Raw genomic sequence first — 14,289 nt, 5'->3', positions numbered from 1 at the left:
CTGATCTCCCATGAACCACCAGAAAACCAGACGTGGTGCTGTGGCTCAAGTGATAGAGCACCAGCCTTCCGTGAAAAAGAGCTCAAGGAAGAGTGCCCAGGCCCAGAGTTCAAGGCCCAAGACTGGCACAAAAAGAAAAAGAAAAAATTACTCACTTCCTCAGAGCCTGGCAGCTTGTGGCCGACTCTCCCCACAGTGGAAATCTACTGGGAATTAACAGTCACTCAATAAATAAATAAATATCTTTTAGAAAAGGGAACAGGAGGCTCAGAAGAGTTCAAAGTCTGTTCCTGTGTTCGCGCGGCGTCGTTATTCATGCTAATCTGTCCTTCCTGACTGCGTGCCGTGCCTCAGTCGCCCAAAAAAAGAAAAAAAACTGCTAACAGAAAAGAAAAATCGCTTATGTGAAGCCATCTAATTTTTTTCCAAAAATAGGATGGCAATTTCGATGCAGCCGATGATGTCAGTACAGAAGAAAAAAAAAAAAAAAACCTCCAGCTCAGCGCACAGTGCTCCTCGGGCCCAGACCGGACACCGTGTGCCAAGTCCAGACCCACGGGCAGTGCAGATGAGCAGTGGACCGACCCCGGCCTCCGCGTGGCCGGTAACCATGACAACCACGCCTTCCAGCCGGCCCCGGGAGATGCTGTGCGGCCTGCATCCACCCTCTGCACCTCAGCCGCTTCTCTGAGAAACACGTGTGACGTCTGACTCCATATGGTTCTGGGATTCTTCAGAATAGACAGGCTTTCTCAGTGACCCGGGCTCAGACACCTTCTGACAGCCACAGGCTCCCCATACTGTTAACACCACGTGGAGTTCTAGTTGTGACTTTCCCAGTCCTTTGTTGTGGTAGGACGTGAGTGCAGGGATCGACGGGCCTCCACCCTGGGCCTCCATCCTTGGGCCTCCGCCCTGGGTCTCCACTCACCACCCAACCCCACCCCGCCGGGGATCCCTCCAAAAGCGGACTGCCTTCGACCCTGGGCAGGAAACCTGTGAGACTGATCTCCAGTGAACCACCCAAAGAAACAGACTTGGAGCTCAGAGACAGTTCCCAGGCCCTGAGTTCAAGCCCCACGAAAAAAGAAGAGAAGAGGGGCATCTATTTGAGAAAGGAGCACTGGGGGGTCGATCAGAGGTCCAGGTGGGGGGCCGGGCCGCAGAGGGGTGCAGTATTCAGGGGTGAATGGGTTGCAATCCCCTGGTCTGGACTTGTGTTTCCACCCCATCATGTCCTGAGCTGGCCACCAGGGGGCAGCGTGGTCACACCTCAGGGATGTGGCAGGGCCCAGCTCCCTCCAAGGGGCAGACCAGGCCAGGGGACAGGGAGGGGAAACTGAGGCCCGGAATTCTTCTGGCTTTAGGAAACTGGTGGCATGTGGGGTTGTGTAGCCCTGGGTTCCTGGCTGTTCCGGGCATGTGGGGTGACCCCACATGGGCCTGGCTGGGAACCCCACCTTGCCTAGGCCCCCCACACCATCAGCTCAGAAAAACAATAATAATAAAAAACCAGGGCTGGGCAGGTGGCTCAGTGGTAGAGCACTCGCCTAGCATGCAGGAAGCCCTGGATTCAATTCCTCAATCCCACATACACAGAAAAAGCCAGAAGTGGTGCTGTGGCTCAAGTGGTAGAGCGCTAGTCTGGAGCAAAAGAAGCTCAGGGACAGCGCCCAGGCCCTGAGTTCAAGCCCCAGGACTGGGAAAAAACTAAGAGATGTCCAAGTGCTCAGCTATTCAGTAGAGACCAAAAGTGAGCAAGACCCCATGTCAGCAAACAAGCTGGGACCAGGTCTCCCCACTTCTGTGGGCCCCTGAGAGGACATCGAACCGATGTCCCCCACGTTTGTGGACAGGTCCTGATCTCCGTCCCGGCCAGCAGCGGCTGAGACCGCACTGGGCCGCGCATTTAGCTCGCGTGGACCGAACGTTGCTCTTTTCCACAAAGGTGATCGGGCTGACACCCGTCCCTCCTCATCCATTAGCTTAATAGATCCCATCTTGTATTTATTTATGTATGGTAGAAAGAAAGCAGTCACACGGGGCGAAGGGCGTTGGAATCTGTTTTATCTTCCACCGAGTTATCAACACTTTTTGTATCAAAATATTTACAATGATGGCTGCTGGGAACAAGCCGGTGCGCACAGCACAAAGAAGAAAACCCTGCAAGAGCCATGCAGATTACATGAGACGTAAATGTCATGGGGGGGGGGGGGTTAGAAAGCAAGGGAAGTCGCTGTGATTGTCACCTCGGCCTGGACAGCACCTTAAAGGCGTCTTGGGGGTCCCTCGGCCGGCCTGGCCTGCAACTCTCCCTTAGCCACAGTGAACACAGAGGAACAGACCCTTTACATAAATACCAGCAATGATAGCATAGTAATCCCACCCCCCCCCCAAGAGAAAGGCCCACGCGCAAATGTACATAGAGGAGCAGAAGAAAGTACGCCAGAACCAGTTTGGACTTCTCCCCAGGGTCGATCTGCAGACATGGCTGAAAGAGTCTGAGACGGGCTGGTGGGGGGGGGGGCAGAGCCCCGGCCAGAGAGCCTGGAATCCAGCGCCTCCTATTTCTAAATCCTCCGTGGAAAATCTCAGGCGGCCACAGACACCCCAACGGGTGTTCTGTCTGGGGGCGCCAAGTGTGTTCGCTTTATTTCAGAACAAGAAAACATCTGCCCGTCACCTGCGATTCTATTCACCGCAAGAGTCTCCCTTCCCTTCCTGGAGAGCGGGGTGCCCGGTCCCCACCATTGGCTACCATTAGTGTGCTTAATACGCCGCCACCCCGCCCCAGCCCAGAGCTTGTGTTTTGGGGTGTGTGTATGTGTGTGTGTGTGTGTGTGTGTGTTTGTGAATCAGGCCTCATCTGGAAGGCAGGATGGTCGGGACATCTCACAGGTGCCCAAAGGGCTACCTTGCCCTTTGGTCACCACCAGACCAAGTGGGCAGCAGGAAAACCCCATGAGGGTCAGCTGAAGGGGTGGAGGGTCTAACCTGGGCTCCACCCCTCTCCAGGGCCTTCCAGGACGCCCTTCCTCCGCTTTGTCCCTCCACCGTGGGGCTATGTGGGCCCGGATATCTGTCCATGTCCGGGCAGTAACTCACCAGGCCAGCTCCCCCCACCGTGAGCCCCCCGTGGGGGGCAGGGGACTTCCAGGCCACACAGGGTGGGATGCAGGGCGGGGCTGCTCTCGGCTGGATTGATCCCCCTGCCTGGAGGTGGGTGGGGGACCCGGTGTGGCATCCAGGGCTCGCCCGGGTGGTGTCACCGAGGCCACGCACGCCTCATGGCCAAGGGCAGGCCCGTCTGGCCCACACCTGGCCCTGGCAGTGCCATCCTCCTGAGAGCAAGCGGCTGACGGGACCCCCCTCGGCCTGTTTCCTCGTGTGTGCGTGTGTTTACATGTGTGCATGTGCGTGTGTGCATGTGTGTATGTGTGTTGCGTGTGCACATGTGTTTGTGTGTGCATGCATGTGCATGTGTTGCACGTGTGCGTGTGTTTATGTGTGTGCATGTGTGCATGTGTGTGTCCGTCTTCCCGCCCTGCGGCTCGCGTCCCTCCTCCCGCATCCAAGGCTCGGGCCTCCCCACCCCCTCCCCGGCCCACGCACACGCGCGTGCGCACGGGGTCGGCCTCACTTCTTCCTCAGGACCAGGTAGAGGATGCCGATGACCAGGCTGAAGCAGAAGCAGATCCAGGTGAGGATGAAGCAGTAGCCGTGGTGTGTGGACGTGTCGAAGTGCACGTTGCTGTTGGCGTAGTGGTGGGTGTAGATGGACACGCCGACCAGGATGCACAGCCCTGCGGGACGGGGCGCGTGGGGTCAGGCGCGCTCAACACCCCAGCCCCAGGCCCGGGATGCCGGCTGACAGCCCCCCAGAGCCATGCCCCCGATGTCGGCCCACCAGCTGCGGGCGGCCCCGGGCGGGGATACTCACAGCACACCAGCATGGTGGCCCCGGAGAGGAAGAAGCGGTTCCCCTTCTCCATAGTGAAGAGCTGGAACACGAAGACCACCAGGGAGATGACGGAGAAGATGATGGACAGGATCATGAAGGCCTGCACAGCCTTGAGGGCGTCTGCGGACACGGGAAGAGCCGCGTCAGACCACGCCCATGGGTGTGGCCACGCCCACGGCGGGCGGGGCTCCATCCCCATTGGGGCTGCTCCGTGGCTCTGCCCCCTGTGGGCGGGGACTGACTCTATCCCTGCTATTTCTCATGGCCACGCCCACCATGGGCAAGGATTGGTCTCTATTGGGATTGATCTGGGGCCATGCCTCTGTGGGCGGGGACTGGCCTCTTCTGGGGCTGGCCCGGGGCCACACCCACTATGGACAAGGATTAATGTCTATTGGGGACTGGCCACGCCCTCTGAAGACTGGGATTGGTCTCTATTGGGGGCTGGTCCAGAGCCACGCCCCACTGAGAACAGGGATTGGTCTCTATTGAGGGCAGGGACAGGGCCACGCCCCTGAGAACAGGGATTGGCCTCTAGTGGGGCAGGTCCAGGGCCACGCCCCCTGAGGACAGGGATTGGCCTCTACTGGAGGTCCAGGGCCACGCCCCCTGAGGACAGGGATTGGTCATTATTGGGGCAGGGCCAGGGCCACGCCCCCTGAGGACGGGGATTGGTCTCTATTGGGGCAGGGCTGGCCACGCCCCCTGAGGACAGTGATTGGTCTCTATTGGGGCAGGGCCAGGGCCACGCCCCCTGAGGACAGGGATTGGTCTCTATTGGGGCAGGACTGGCCACGCCCCCTGAGGACAGTGATTAGTCTCTATTGGGGCAGGGCTGGCCACGCCCCCTGAGGACGGGGATTGGTCTCTATTGGGGCAGGGCTGGCCACGCCCCGCACGCACCTTGGTCGCCGTAGGTCAGCCCGCTGCTGCAGTCCCCACCGGTGCAGTTCCGCCAGAGGCCCACGGAGGCGTTCACGTGGTCAGACACCACCCAGACCTGGCGGAGGGCAGAGGGCGGATGGCGGAGGTCACCTCGAGGGAGGTGATCCTCACTGAGGACCGCAGGTCGAAGCCCACCGGGGCAGCCAAGGCTGTGGGAGACCCTGATCCCCAGTGAACCCCAAAGCCGGAAGGGGCGCTGCGGCTCAAGCAGTAGAGCGCCCGCCCAGGACAGCGCCGGGGCCCCGAGTTCAAGACCCACCACCGACTCCCAGGTGAAGGAAACAACTCCACCAAGTTAGGGTGGACCAAAGGGGTCAGCAGGGCCCGGCGTGGAGCAGCCAGCCTGACCTTCCTGAGCACGATCGGAGCAAACTGGACGCTTCCACTAACAAACAACAACAAACGACCACCGGAGGAAGTGGCGCCGGGGCCCGGGGACAGCAGAGCCCGGTTGCCATCTGGCTGCACACCTCTGGCCCTGTCCCCACCATATTCAGGGCTCCACGCTTGAATCTGGGGGGCCTGACCACCAGAAGATCCATCCAGCCCCCTCTACCTCCCCTGTCACTGAGATCCAGGAGGGCTCAGCCCGGCCCGGTTCCCGCTGTCCATTCCTCCCAGTCCCTCGACCACCCTGCGGGCACTGAAGTCAACCCACCCTCCTCCCCCACCTCCACCTCAGCATCCACACCAGGGCTCCACACTGGAGGCCCGGACTCACGTTGGCGATGGTGGAGACAAACAGCATGATGAGGCAGGCATTGTGCACCACGAAGATACTGGCCAGGAGCACCAACATCTTGGCCTTCCTGTGGACAAGTGAGCCAAGAGAAGTTTCTGGAAAGAACGGAGGAGGAGAGGAGAAGAAAAGGTTAACATCAGATTTAGTGGGACGGCTCCGCTTCCCCACCTCTGAGGTCTCAGCCGAAATGAGAAGTTGCAATTAAAAAAAAAAAAAAGACAACAAAGTTCCACCTCCATCAGAAAATTCTGGAGACCTCTGTGTGCCTCTGTGCCCGTCCATCTTGATCAAATGCAATTCCCTCCCTTTCAGAACCAAGATTTATATACTCGCTCCTCTAATGTAACCCATCTCCCCCCAGCAGGAAAAGATTTTTAAAAAGAGGACATTTTTCCCGCCCCCCCCAAAAAAAGTGGCTAAACTGGGCGTCCGACACTGCTAGTTTCATAATCAAGGTGTGCAAGCCCAGAGTTGGTTAGGAAAGTGTCTGATTTCATATCCATTGTGACACGCGTACGCCATCCAAAACACAAATCAAGTTCTATCCACGCGCCAGTGGCTCACACCTGTCATCCCAGCCACCAGGAGGCTGACATCTGAGGATCGCAGTTCAAAGCCAGCCTGGGCAGGAAAGTCCATGAGACTCCCATCTCCAGTAAGCCACCAGAAAACCAGTAGAGCTGTGGCTCAAGTGGTAGAGTGACAGCCTTGAGCTGAAGAGCTGAGGGACAGCGCCCAGGCCCTGAGTTTAAGCCCCACAACCAACAACAACAAAAACCTGCTATTCAGCAGTTGGGCAGCAGATCTCAGGGGAGAGAGATTATTCATAACCCTTGGTGTTCAGCAGCCATCAGGGGGCTGGGATGTAGCTCAGTGACAAAATGCTTGCCGAATGAGTGCAGTGTCCTGGGTTCGAGCTCCAGGACAAGAAAGAAAGGAAAGAAGAAGGAATGAAGGAAAGGAGGGAGGGAGGGACAACAAAAATGCACTTCCTGCTAGACATGCAAATTCTAGCACCATCTAACTGCGCTAGATAGACTGCAGGTTCCTGTGTTACGTCCACAGTGGTCTGCGTTTCATGCCTGGGTGTTTGGTGTTTTGGTTATTTTGGTTTTGCACTAGTTACTGGGATTTGAACTCGGGAGTTGGGGGAGCCTGGGCCCTGGGCCTGCGGAGCTCTGGTGCTCAAGGCTGGCGCTCGAGCACTTGAGCCACAGCTCCACTGCGGGCTTTGGGGTGGTTCATTGGAGGCGAGTCTCCAATCGGCCGGTGTCCTGGTCCCTACTACAAGGGGGGCCCAGCCCCCCCCAGCTCCCATAGGCCAGAAACAGAGGCTGCGCCGTGCACCCGGCTCTGGCTTTTCCCCACCCCGAGTCTGTCGGGCTATCTTCCAATCCCACGCGCTGGATGGCAGATGCTCAGCTCCTTCTCCATGTCCAGCCCCGTTTAGCGTCTCTGCGGTGGAGACCCCGCCACACAGCAGGGCGAGGGGTTATGTGCAGGCCCGCCAGGAAAACCACCCTCCCTTCTGTCCAGACATCATCTCTTCCCATGATCCTCTCTGCCACCCCCTCCTCTCCCTCCGCTGTCCAGCCATCAGGTTGTGTGTGCACACATCATCTCTACCACACGCATGCGCACACATGCACGTGGGCGTGCACACCAACACCGATGACCCGGAGCCAGGTCCCAACTGTCCACTGTGCACCTCGGACTCTAGGAACGTGACCGCTAAGCATAAAAGCTCCGCACACACGCGTCCCTCCTCCAGTCCCTGCCTACTGAGTGTGTTTTCAATCGGGTGCCTGGCCTCCTCCTCCAGGAAGCCCTCCCGGACTCCTACCAGAGGTCATGTCCCCCCTTCCCAGCCCACAGGCCCGACGTGGGCTGCTAGTGGACGGTGGCTGGACGGTTACATGTGGATGAGAGGCCCTCTCCCTCCCCCCCCCCAGAGGCCTGAGCTCCTGGACTGATCTCTGTTTGAGAATGAATGAATGAATGAATGAATGCACGGACGTAATTACAGAATCTGGGGACAGAAGGAGGACTTACTAAAAACACTCTCTGGGCCCAGTGGCACTGAGGTCTGCTCCTTTCGGGGGTCCCTGGGCCCACCTCCCAGCCGGCACCCCAGGCTTGCCCCACGCCTCCCAACCTCAAGATCGGTTTGCTGCTGCCGCTTCATTTCTCCAAGGGCTCGCACGGCACAGGGCCCCCTGTGTGTTGGTGGACAAGGTGGTGGACGGGAGCAGAAAGGCAAGTCACCAGCACCACCAGCAGCCCGGGCGGGAGGGTGAGGCCGGGATTAAAGGGGGGCGCATGCTGGTCAGACCATGGCCATGCCAGGGCTCCCGCCCAGAGGAGCAGCGGATGCAAAAAGAGCCACTGGCTTCCCTCGCCCTGGGCCAGGCAGACACACCCCACACCCCAAAAATGGCGGGAGGGGGGGTGAGGATGGAAAAGCATTGCTTATCTGGTGCTGGTGTGGACTTGCGCAGAGACTTGTGCAGACTTGGCCAGGTGAGGTTGGGAACGGGAGGGGGGAGGAGGAAGGGAGGAGGGAGGGGGGAGGGAGGGAGGGGACCAATAACTAGTACAGATCCAGACTTCCATAGTCGGCCTTGGGGCCCCAGAGAGGCGGTACTGGCTGCTAACAGTCTCTAGCACAGGTTCTGGGTTCAAATCCCACACCAGCTGCTTTGGCCTGCTCTTTCTTGGTCTGGGTGGTGTTTATTTACCCCTGGGCATTAGCAGGGCTGGCCCAGACCTGCCTCAGCACCGCCCTCGGCTCTCATGAGCTCTGAACGCTCTCCTGCACCCCAACCTCCCCCTCGGAAGGAGGCTGAGGCCAGGCGTCCCCCCCCCCCGCAAAGAGGGAGCTGGGGTTCCAGCCGGGGTTCCCTCTGACGTCAGCTCGGAAGAGGAGCCAGGGCCAGAGATCCTGGAGATAATGACTAAGTGCAGGGAGAAAATGGAGGCGTGGGCCGGCCTGCCGCACTGGGCGCCCCAGGTAAATTAGGGGGGGGCTGCAGCTCTGCTTGCTCTCTCCATGGGCTCCTAGGGGCTCCAGACCCTGAGCCCCGGCCAGGGTGAAGCCCCCAACTCCCCCCCAGAGAGAGCTCAGGCCATCTTCCTCCTCCTTCCCCCTTCCTCCCTCCCTCCCTTCTTCCTCCTCTTTCCTCTTTCCTCCTTCTTCCTTCCTTCCTTTCTTCCTCCCTTCCTTCCTTTCTTCCTCCTTTCCTTCCTTCCTTCCTCCTTTTCTCCCTTCTTTCCTTCCTTCCTCCTCCCTTCCTTCCTTCCTTCCTTCCTTTTTCCCTTCCTTCCTTCCTTCCTTCCTCCTTTCCTCCCTTCCCTCCTTCTTCCCTTCCTTCCTTCCTTCCTCCTTTCCTCCCTTCTTTCCTTCCTTCCTTTCTTCCTTCCTTTCTTTCCTCTTTCCTCCCTTCCTTCCTTCCTCCTTCCTCCTTCCTTCCTTCCTCCACTCCTCTTTCCTTCCTCCCTTCCTTCCTCCTTTCCTTCCTTCCTCCCCTCTTTCCTTCCTCCTTCCTTTCTTCTTTCCTTATTTTTTCTTCTTTCCTTCCTCCCTTCTTCTGTCCCTCCCTCCCTCCCTCCCTTGTGCTCTCTTTCTGTCTGTCTGTCTGTCTGTCTGTCTCTCTCTCTCTCTCTATTGTACCAGAATTTAAACTCAGAACCTCATTCTTGCAAGACAAGGCGTTTCACCGCTGGAACCGCGCGTCCGGCCCCAGCGGTGGATCTTTTCCCGCTCAGGACTCCGAGTCTGGGTGGCACCCGCCCCCTCGGGGCCGCCACCTCCGGCTGGCGCGTTCCACCCAGGGCTGACCCCGGACTGCGATCCTGCAGACCTCACATGCTCAACGCCCCCAGAGCTGAGTCGCCGGCCCATCTTCCCAGACGCCGCCCGGCTGGAGGCTGAGCGTCGAGGATCACGGTTCAAAGCCAGAAAACGGAAGCGCCAGCCTTGAACTGGTTTTCTGGCTCAGGGACTGCGCCCAGGCCCGGAGTTTGAGCCCCAGGACTGATGCTCGCTCCCAAAAAGAAAACTCAAGTTAACTCCTCACTGGATCTACCTGTGTGTTGGCCTCCGGGATGCCCAGATGGCAAGAACAATCTAGAAACCCCAGCCTCCGGGGCAGAAGGGAAAAGAGGAGGGGAGGAAGGGAGGAGGGAGGCTCGTGGTCTAAGGCTGCAGTTCAAAACTGGTGAAGGCCATGGCTGGGCCTTACATCCAGTTGCCGGGCTAAGCCGCCTCCGCCAGGCAGCGGGCCTCCCTCCTCCTCTCCCTCCTCGCCCTCCTCTCCCTCCTCCCTCTCTCGGATGGCTTCAGAGGACGGGCGTGGGCCCCAGGGACGGGCCACACCCCAAAAGGGCTGGTTAGAAGCCCGTGTTTCTGGTGTGGCTGTCTGCCCAGCTGAGAGTCTCCCTTGTGCTCTCTGGAGCAGTGTGAGCGCACACTCGTGTGAACCACACTCACAAAGAACTTGCGGATGCATCTGGAAGATGAAGCCCGGCTGGGCACGCGGCTCAGGGGGAGAACATTTGCCTAGCACACCCAAAGTCCTGGGTTCGAGTCCTCAGGACCACACAGAAAAAAAACAGACATGGCACTGTGGCTCAAGTGGTAGAGAGCCAGCCTCGTGTAAAAGCAGCTCAGGGACAGTGCCCAGGCCCCTAGTTCAAGTCCCAGGAAGCAAAGTGAAACACTTCAGGATGTAGCCAGCGACCTACGTGGCTTCAAAGACCCCCAAGTACTATTTCAGAGACGAGGGGCGGGGGGGCGGGGGGAGGGATAAAGCGCTGCTTCTCCAGCTCTACTCATCTGTGCTAATTAAACATGAAGCCAGGAGCTGGCCTTGTGGCACATGCCTGCAATCCCGGCCCTCCGGAGGCTGACGGAGGAGGCCTGTGGCTTTGGGGCTAGCCTGGGCTAGGCGTCAGGGTTTGCCGAGGACGCAATGACCACCAGGACAGATTCAATGCCCAGGCCGCCACAGTCCTGGGGGGGTACAGGGGCGTCCACCAGTTCTGCTCAGCATGGGGGACACAGAAGGCTAGTGCTGTCCAGCGGAGGGGCGGGCATGGACGCCTGGCCCCCACCCCAGGCCCTGACTCCCCTGGCCTGGGGTTTGTTAAGAGCTTGCCAGGTGCCCAGGCTGGGGTACAGATCCCAATCCTGCCGGTAGGAAGGGAAGGAACATACTCATTCATCCTCCCTGTGGAAGGGACGGAGGACAGGATGGACGGGTTTGTTCTGTGGCCCCCGGTGGGTCTGTGGGGTGGGGATGGGGGGGAGGAGGAAGCCGCTTGAACTTCTCCCCAGGGCCGCCAGGGAGCTCAGGCCCACTCCACCTGAGCTGGGAGGGGCTGCGTCTCGGGGTGACCCACAGGAGGGCCAGAGGTGGGGTCCAGCAGGAGGCAGATGGGGGGGGGTATGAAGACCACACCACCCTCCCTCCCCCACCCCCACCCTGGTCTCCTCCTGACCTCCTGTGGGAAATTAGGACACAAGCGGTCAACCGAGTCAAGGATTCCCAGCTCCGGGAGTTCCTTTCAGCCCTTGGGGGGAGGAGGGGGGGTTCTTGGCAGTGGGTGGGCTAAAGGGAGGGCTCAGAGCTTCTCCAGGGTTCTGGAATCCATGAGCCCCGCCCTCCCCTCCTGGACGCCACATCTGGCCAAGAACCGGAGCCCGGAATCCACACGGCGTCCACATCCTCCTGGTCCAGCCCTCCCACGTTTTATTCCAAGCCCCAGCTGCTCCCCCCCTTCCCGCCCTCCCTCCCTCCCTCTCCCCCCCCCAACTCTTTCCCGGTTTCCCCTAACGGTTTTCTTTAAACCAGCCAATCTCTTCCCTGCCTCCCTCCACGAGAAACGAGCCACATCTCTTCTGCAGGAGTGAATGGGAAGGGAGGGAAAGCCAGATGTTTCTCCACTAGCATTTCCTCCGCTCCCCCATGCCCCCCAAGCCCCCCCAAAACTCTGCCACCCACCCACCCTCAGGCAAAAGGCGGGATTGGCATGGTTTGCAGGGGACGGTACCCACCCTGGGCCCGGGGAGGCCGTTCCCTGCATAAAAACACTCGCTGTCCAAGTCCGCTCCAAAGTCCCCTCCGCCACCACCCAGCCACTGGGAGCCACAGCCCCGAGACCAGATGCCAGCCCTGGGGGCCCCCTGTCCCTCCATCCGTCCCCACCCCCCCAACCCAACCCTGCTCAGGACAGATCACCTCTCAGCTGCCTTTCCAGCTACAAGTTTCAAGGACTTAATTCTTTTGAGTCACAGGTAGGGAAGAAAAATAAATCAAAGCCAAGGAGAGAAAGAAGAAAAGAAAGAAGGGAGGGGAAGGCGTTGTTTTGAAGTCCTCAGACCCAAGTGCTCTCCCCCCGAAGGAGCGATCGCTCTCCTACCTGAGGCTGCGGAGGCCGGAGGCGCGGAGGCTGCAGTCTGGAGGCCCAGGGAACTCAGGGAGGGCCGGAGGCTGCAGCTCTGGGTTGTAGGGTGGCGGCGGACGGGAAGGGCTCCCCAGGCAGAGCTGCTGGCTGGGTGTGTGCGGGGCCGGCCCTTTCTCCCCGGGTTTTAAAGGAGCTTCTGTGAATCAGGCTGGCTTGAAAAAAAAAAAAAAGAGCAAGATTTGTTGGTGAGCTACGCCCTGTGGAGCTGGCGGCCGGCCGTGCACGGCGGCGGGGTGAGCGTGCACTACCCCCTCCCCGCCCCAGCCTGTGACTCACACCCACAGACCGCAGTGGAAAAGGGCGTGACACCCTGAGTAACAGGAGACACCAAAATAGATGTTTACCCAAGTCCCCCGTAGCCGTGACTGCAGGCAGCAGCCTCGGGTCAGGTTCCCGTCCCTAGAGGGAGCAGGAGAGCCCCCCCTGTATCCCATTCATTCAAACCCTGGTGACATGGGGTTGGCTCACGCCCATCACCCCAGAGACTCAGGGAGGCTGAGAGCTGAGGATCGCTGGTCAAGGCCAGCCCAGGCAGGAAAGGCCTTGAGACTCTGAGCTCCAAGAAACCACCAGAAAACCGGGAGTGGAGCTGTGGCTCAAGTGGTAGAGCGCCAGCCTTGAGTGAAAGAGCTCAGGGATGGCGCCCAGGCCCCGAGTTCAAGCCCCAGGACTGACAAAAACCAAACAAAAAACCTAGTTAATCAGCTAATCAGATGATTCTCCTTCCATGCTGCAGGTTACTGGATTTATTATCGTATTCATATTCATATTATTATTATTATTGTGTGTGTGTCAGTACTGGGGGTTGCAGATTACCGGATTTATTATCGTATTCATATTAATATTATTATTGTGTGTGTCAGTACTGGGGGTTGAACTCGAGGCTGGTGCTCAACCCCTTGAGTCACAGTTCCACTTCCTGCTTTTGGGTGGTTTCAGGAATGTGTCTCCCGGGCTGAGCTGGACCGGCCATCCTCACGGCTAAGATATCAGCTGAGAGGTCACAGGTGGGAGCCTTTTTTTAAAATTTCCTCCTATGTCTTGTTATTAGTTTCAATCAGCTGCAAGGGAGGGTCTGTTCTGATGTGTCCGATGATCCACTCACCCCTCCCGCCCTCCCTCCCTGCTCTCCCCCTTTCTGGACCATCTGGCCACTCACTCTCTATTCTCACACGGACCCAGAGGTCCAGCCCCGCCTGCCCCGCCTGCCCAGGGCCCTAGGAAGTGCCCTGAAGTCCCTGGCTGGCCGAGAACTTTGCCATCTGATCTCGTGATCATCTGCCTGGACTTTGCTCACACCTGAGGGCAGGGCCGGCCTGCTGGAGCCACGTCCCTCTGCTGTACACCCGCGTTCCCCAGATCCTGCAGGGCCGGCAGCCCGGGCCTCCCTCCAGGATGGCCACCGTGTGTGTGTGTGTGGGTGTGTGTGTGTGTGTACGCGCGCGCACGCTGTCCTAGGCCTGGAACTCAGGGCCTGGGCGCTGTCCCTCAGCTCTTCAGCTCAAGACTGGCGCTCTACTGGCGTTACTTCTGGTTTTCTGGTGGTTCATGGAAGATCAGAGTCTCAGGGACTCTCCTGCCCAGGCTGGCCTTGAGCTGCGATCCTCAGATCTCAGCCTCCTGAGTTGCTGGGATGGCAGGCGGGAGCCACCGGCGCCTGGCTGAGAATGTTTTCTCAACTGGGTGACAGGACAAACATACATCACACCGTCACGCAGGTGCGCACACACACACACACACACACACACACACACGAGTGAAAAGACCCAGCCTGCCCAAGACCCTGAGAACCAGACCGGATCTCTACAAACAGAACAGAGTTGAGATTTTTTTTTTCCATTAAAAACCATGATGACAGGAGGACTGCAGGAGTTCTCCCCCTCCCCCCTGTCCCTCCCCCTGCCCTGCCCCCTTCCCCTCTGCTCTCCCCCTCCCCCTCCCCTTCCCCTCCCTCTGGCACAGCCCAGGCCCCAGGAGGGGGTGCTATGGAGGGGTCATGAGGACCCCCACCCCTCTCTCAGTCCTCGGCTCTCCCCCACACACCCCTGCCCATCCCCACCCCACCCCCAGCCCAGGCTCTACCCGCCCGCCTGACAACTATGTGGTCTGGCTGCATTTTTTACAGAGAAACCTGGAGCCAGGCACCTGGGCGGAGAACAAATGGCCTCCCTCCCCC

General features: G+C 59.1%; 1 protein-coding gene across 1 annotated transcript; it reads right to left on the bottom strand.

Annotated features, from left to right (window-relative positions):
* Positions 1-3,457: 3,457 nt before the first annotated feature.
* Emp1 (epithelial membrane protein 1) lies at positions 3,458-12,277 on the bottom strand. Its single transcript, XM_013025076.1, has 6 exons — positions 12,150-12,277; positions 12,069-12,115; positions 5,628-5,743; positions 4,865-4,961; positions 3,941-4,081; positions 3,458-3,803 (listed from the first exon to the last, which is right to left on the bottom strand). The coding sequence occupies exons 3-6, from the start codon at positions 5,703-5,705 to the stop codon at positions 3,637-3,639; spliced, it is 483 nt and encodes a 160-aa protein (XP_012880530.1). The 5' UTR covers positions 5,706-5,743; positions 12,069-12,115; positions 12,150-12,277; the 3' UTR covers positions 3,458-3,636.
* Between the last annotated feature and the right edge of the window lie 2,012 nt (positions 12,278-14,289).

The sequence above is a fragment of the Dipodomys ordii genome, unplaced genomic scaffold (genome assembly GCF_000151885.1).
Source record: "Dipodomys ordii isolate 6190 unplaced genomic scaffold, Dord_2.0 Scaffold81, whole genome shotgun sequence".
In the NCBI taxonomy this organism is placed as follows: Eukaryota; Metazoa; Chordata; class Mammalia; order Rodentia; family Heteromyidae; genus Dipodomys; species Dipodomys ordii.
Note: the sequence above shows the minus strand (reverse complement) of the source record. Positions and strands in the feature narration are given on the sequence as shown.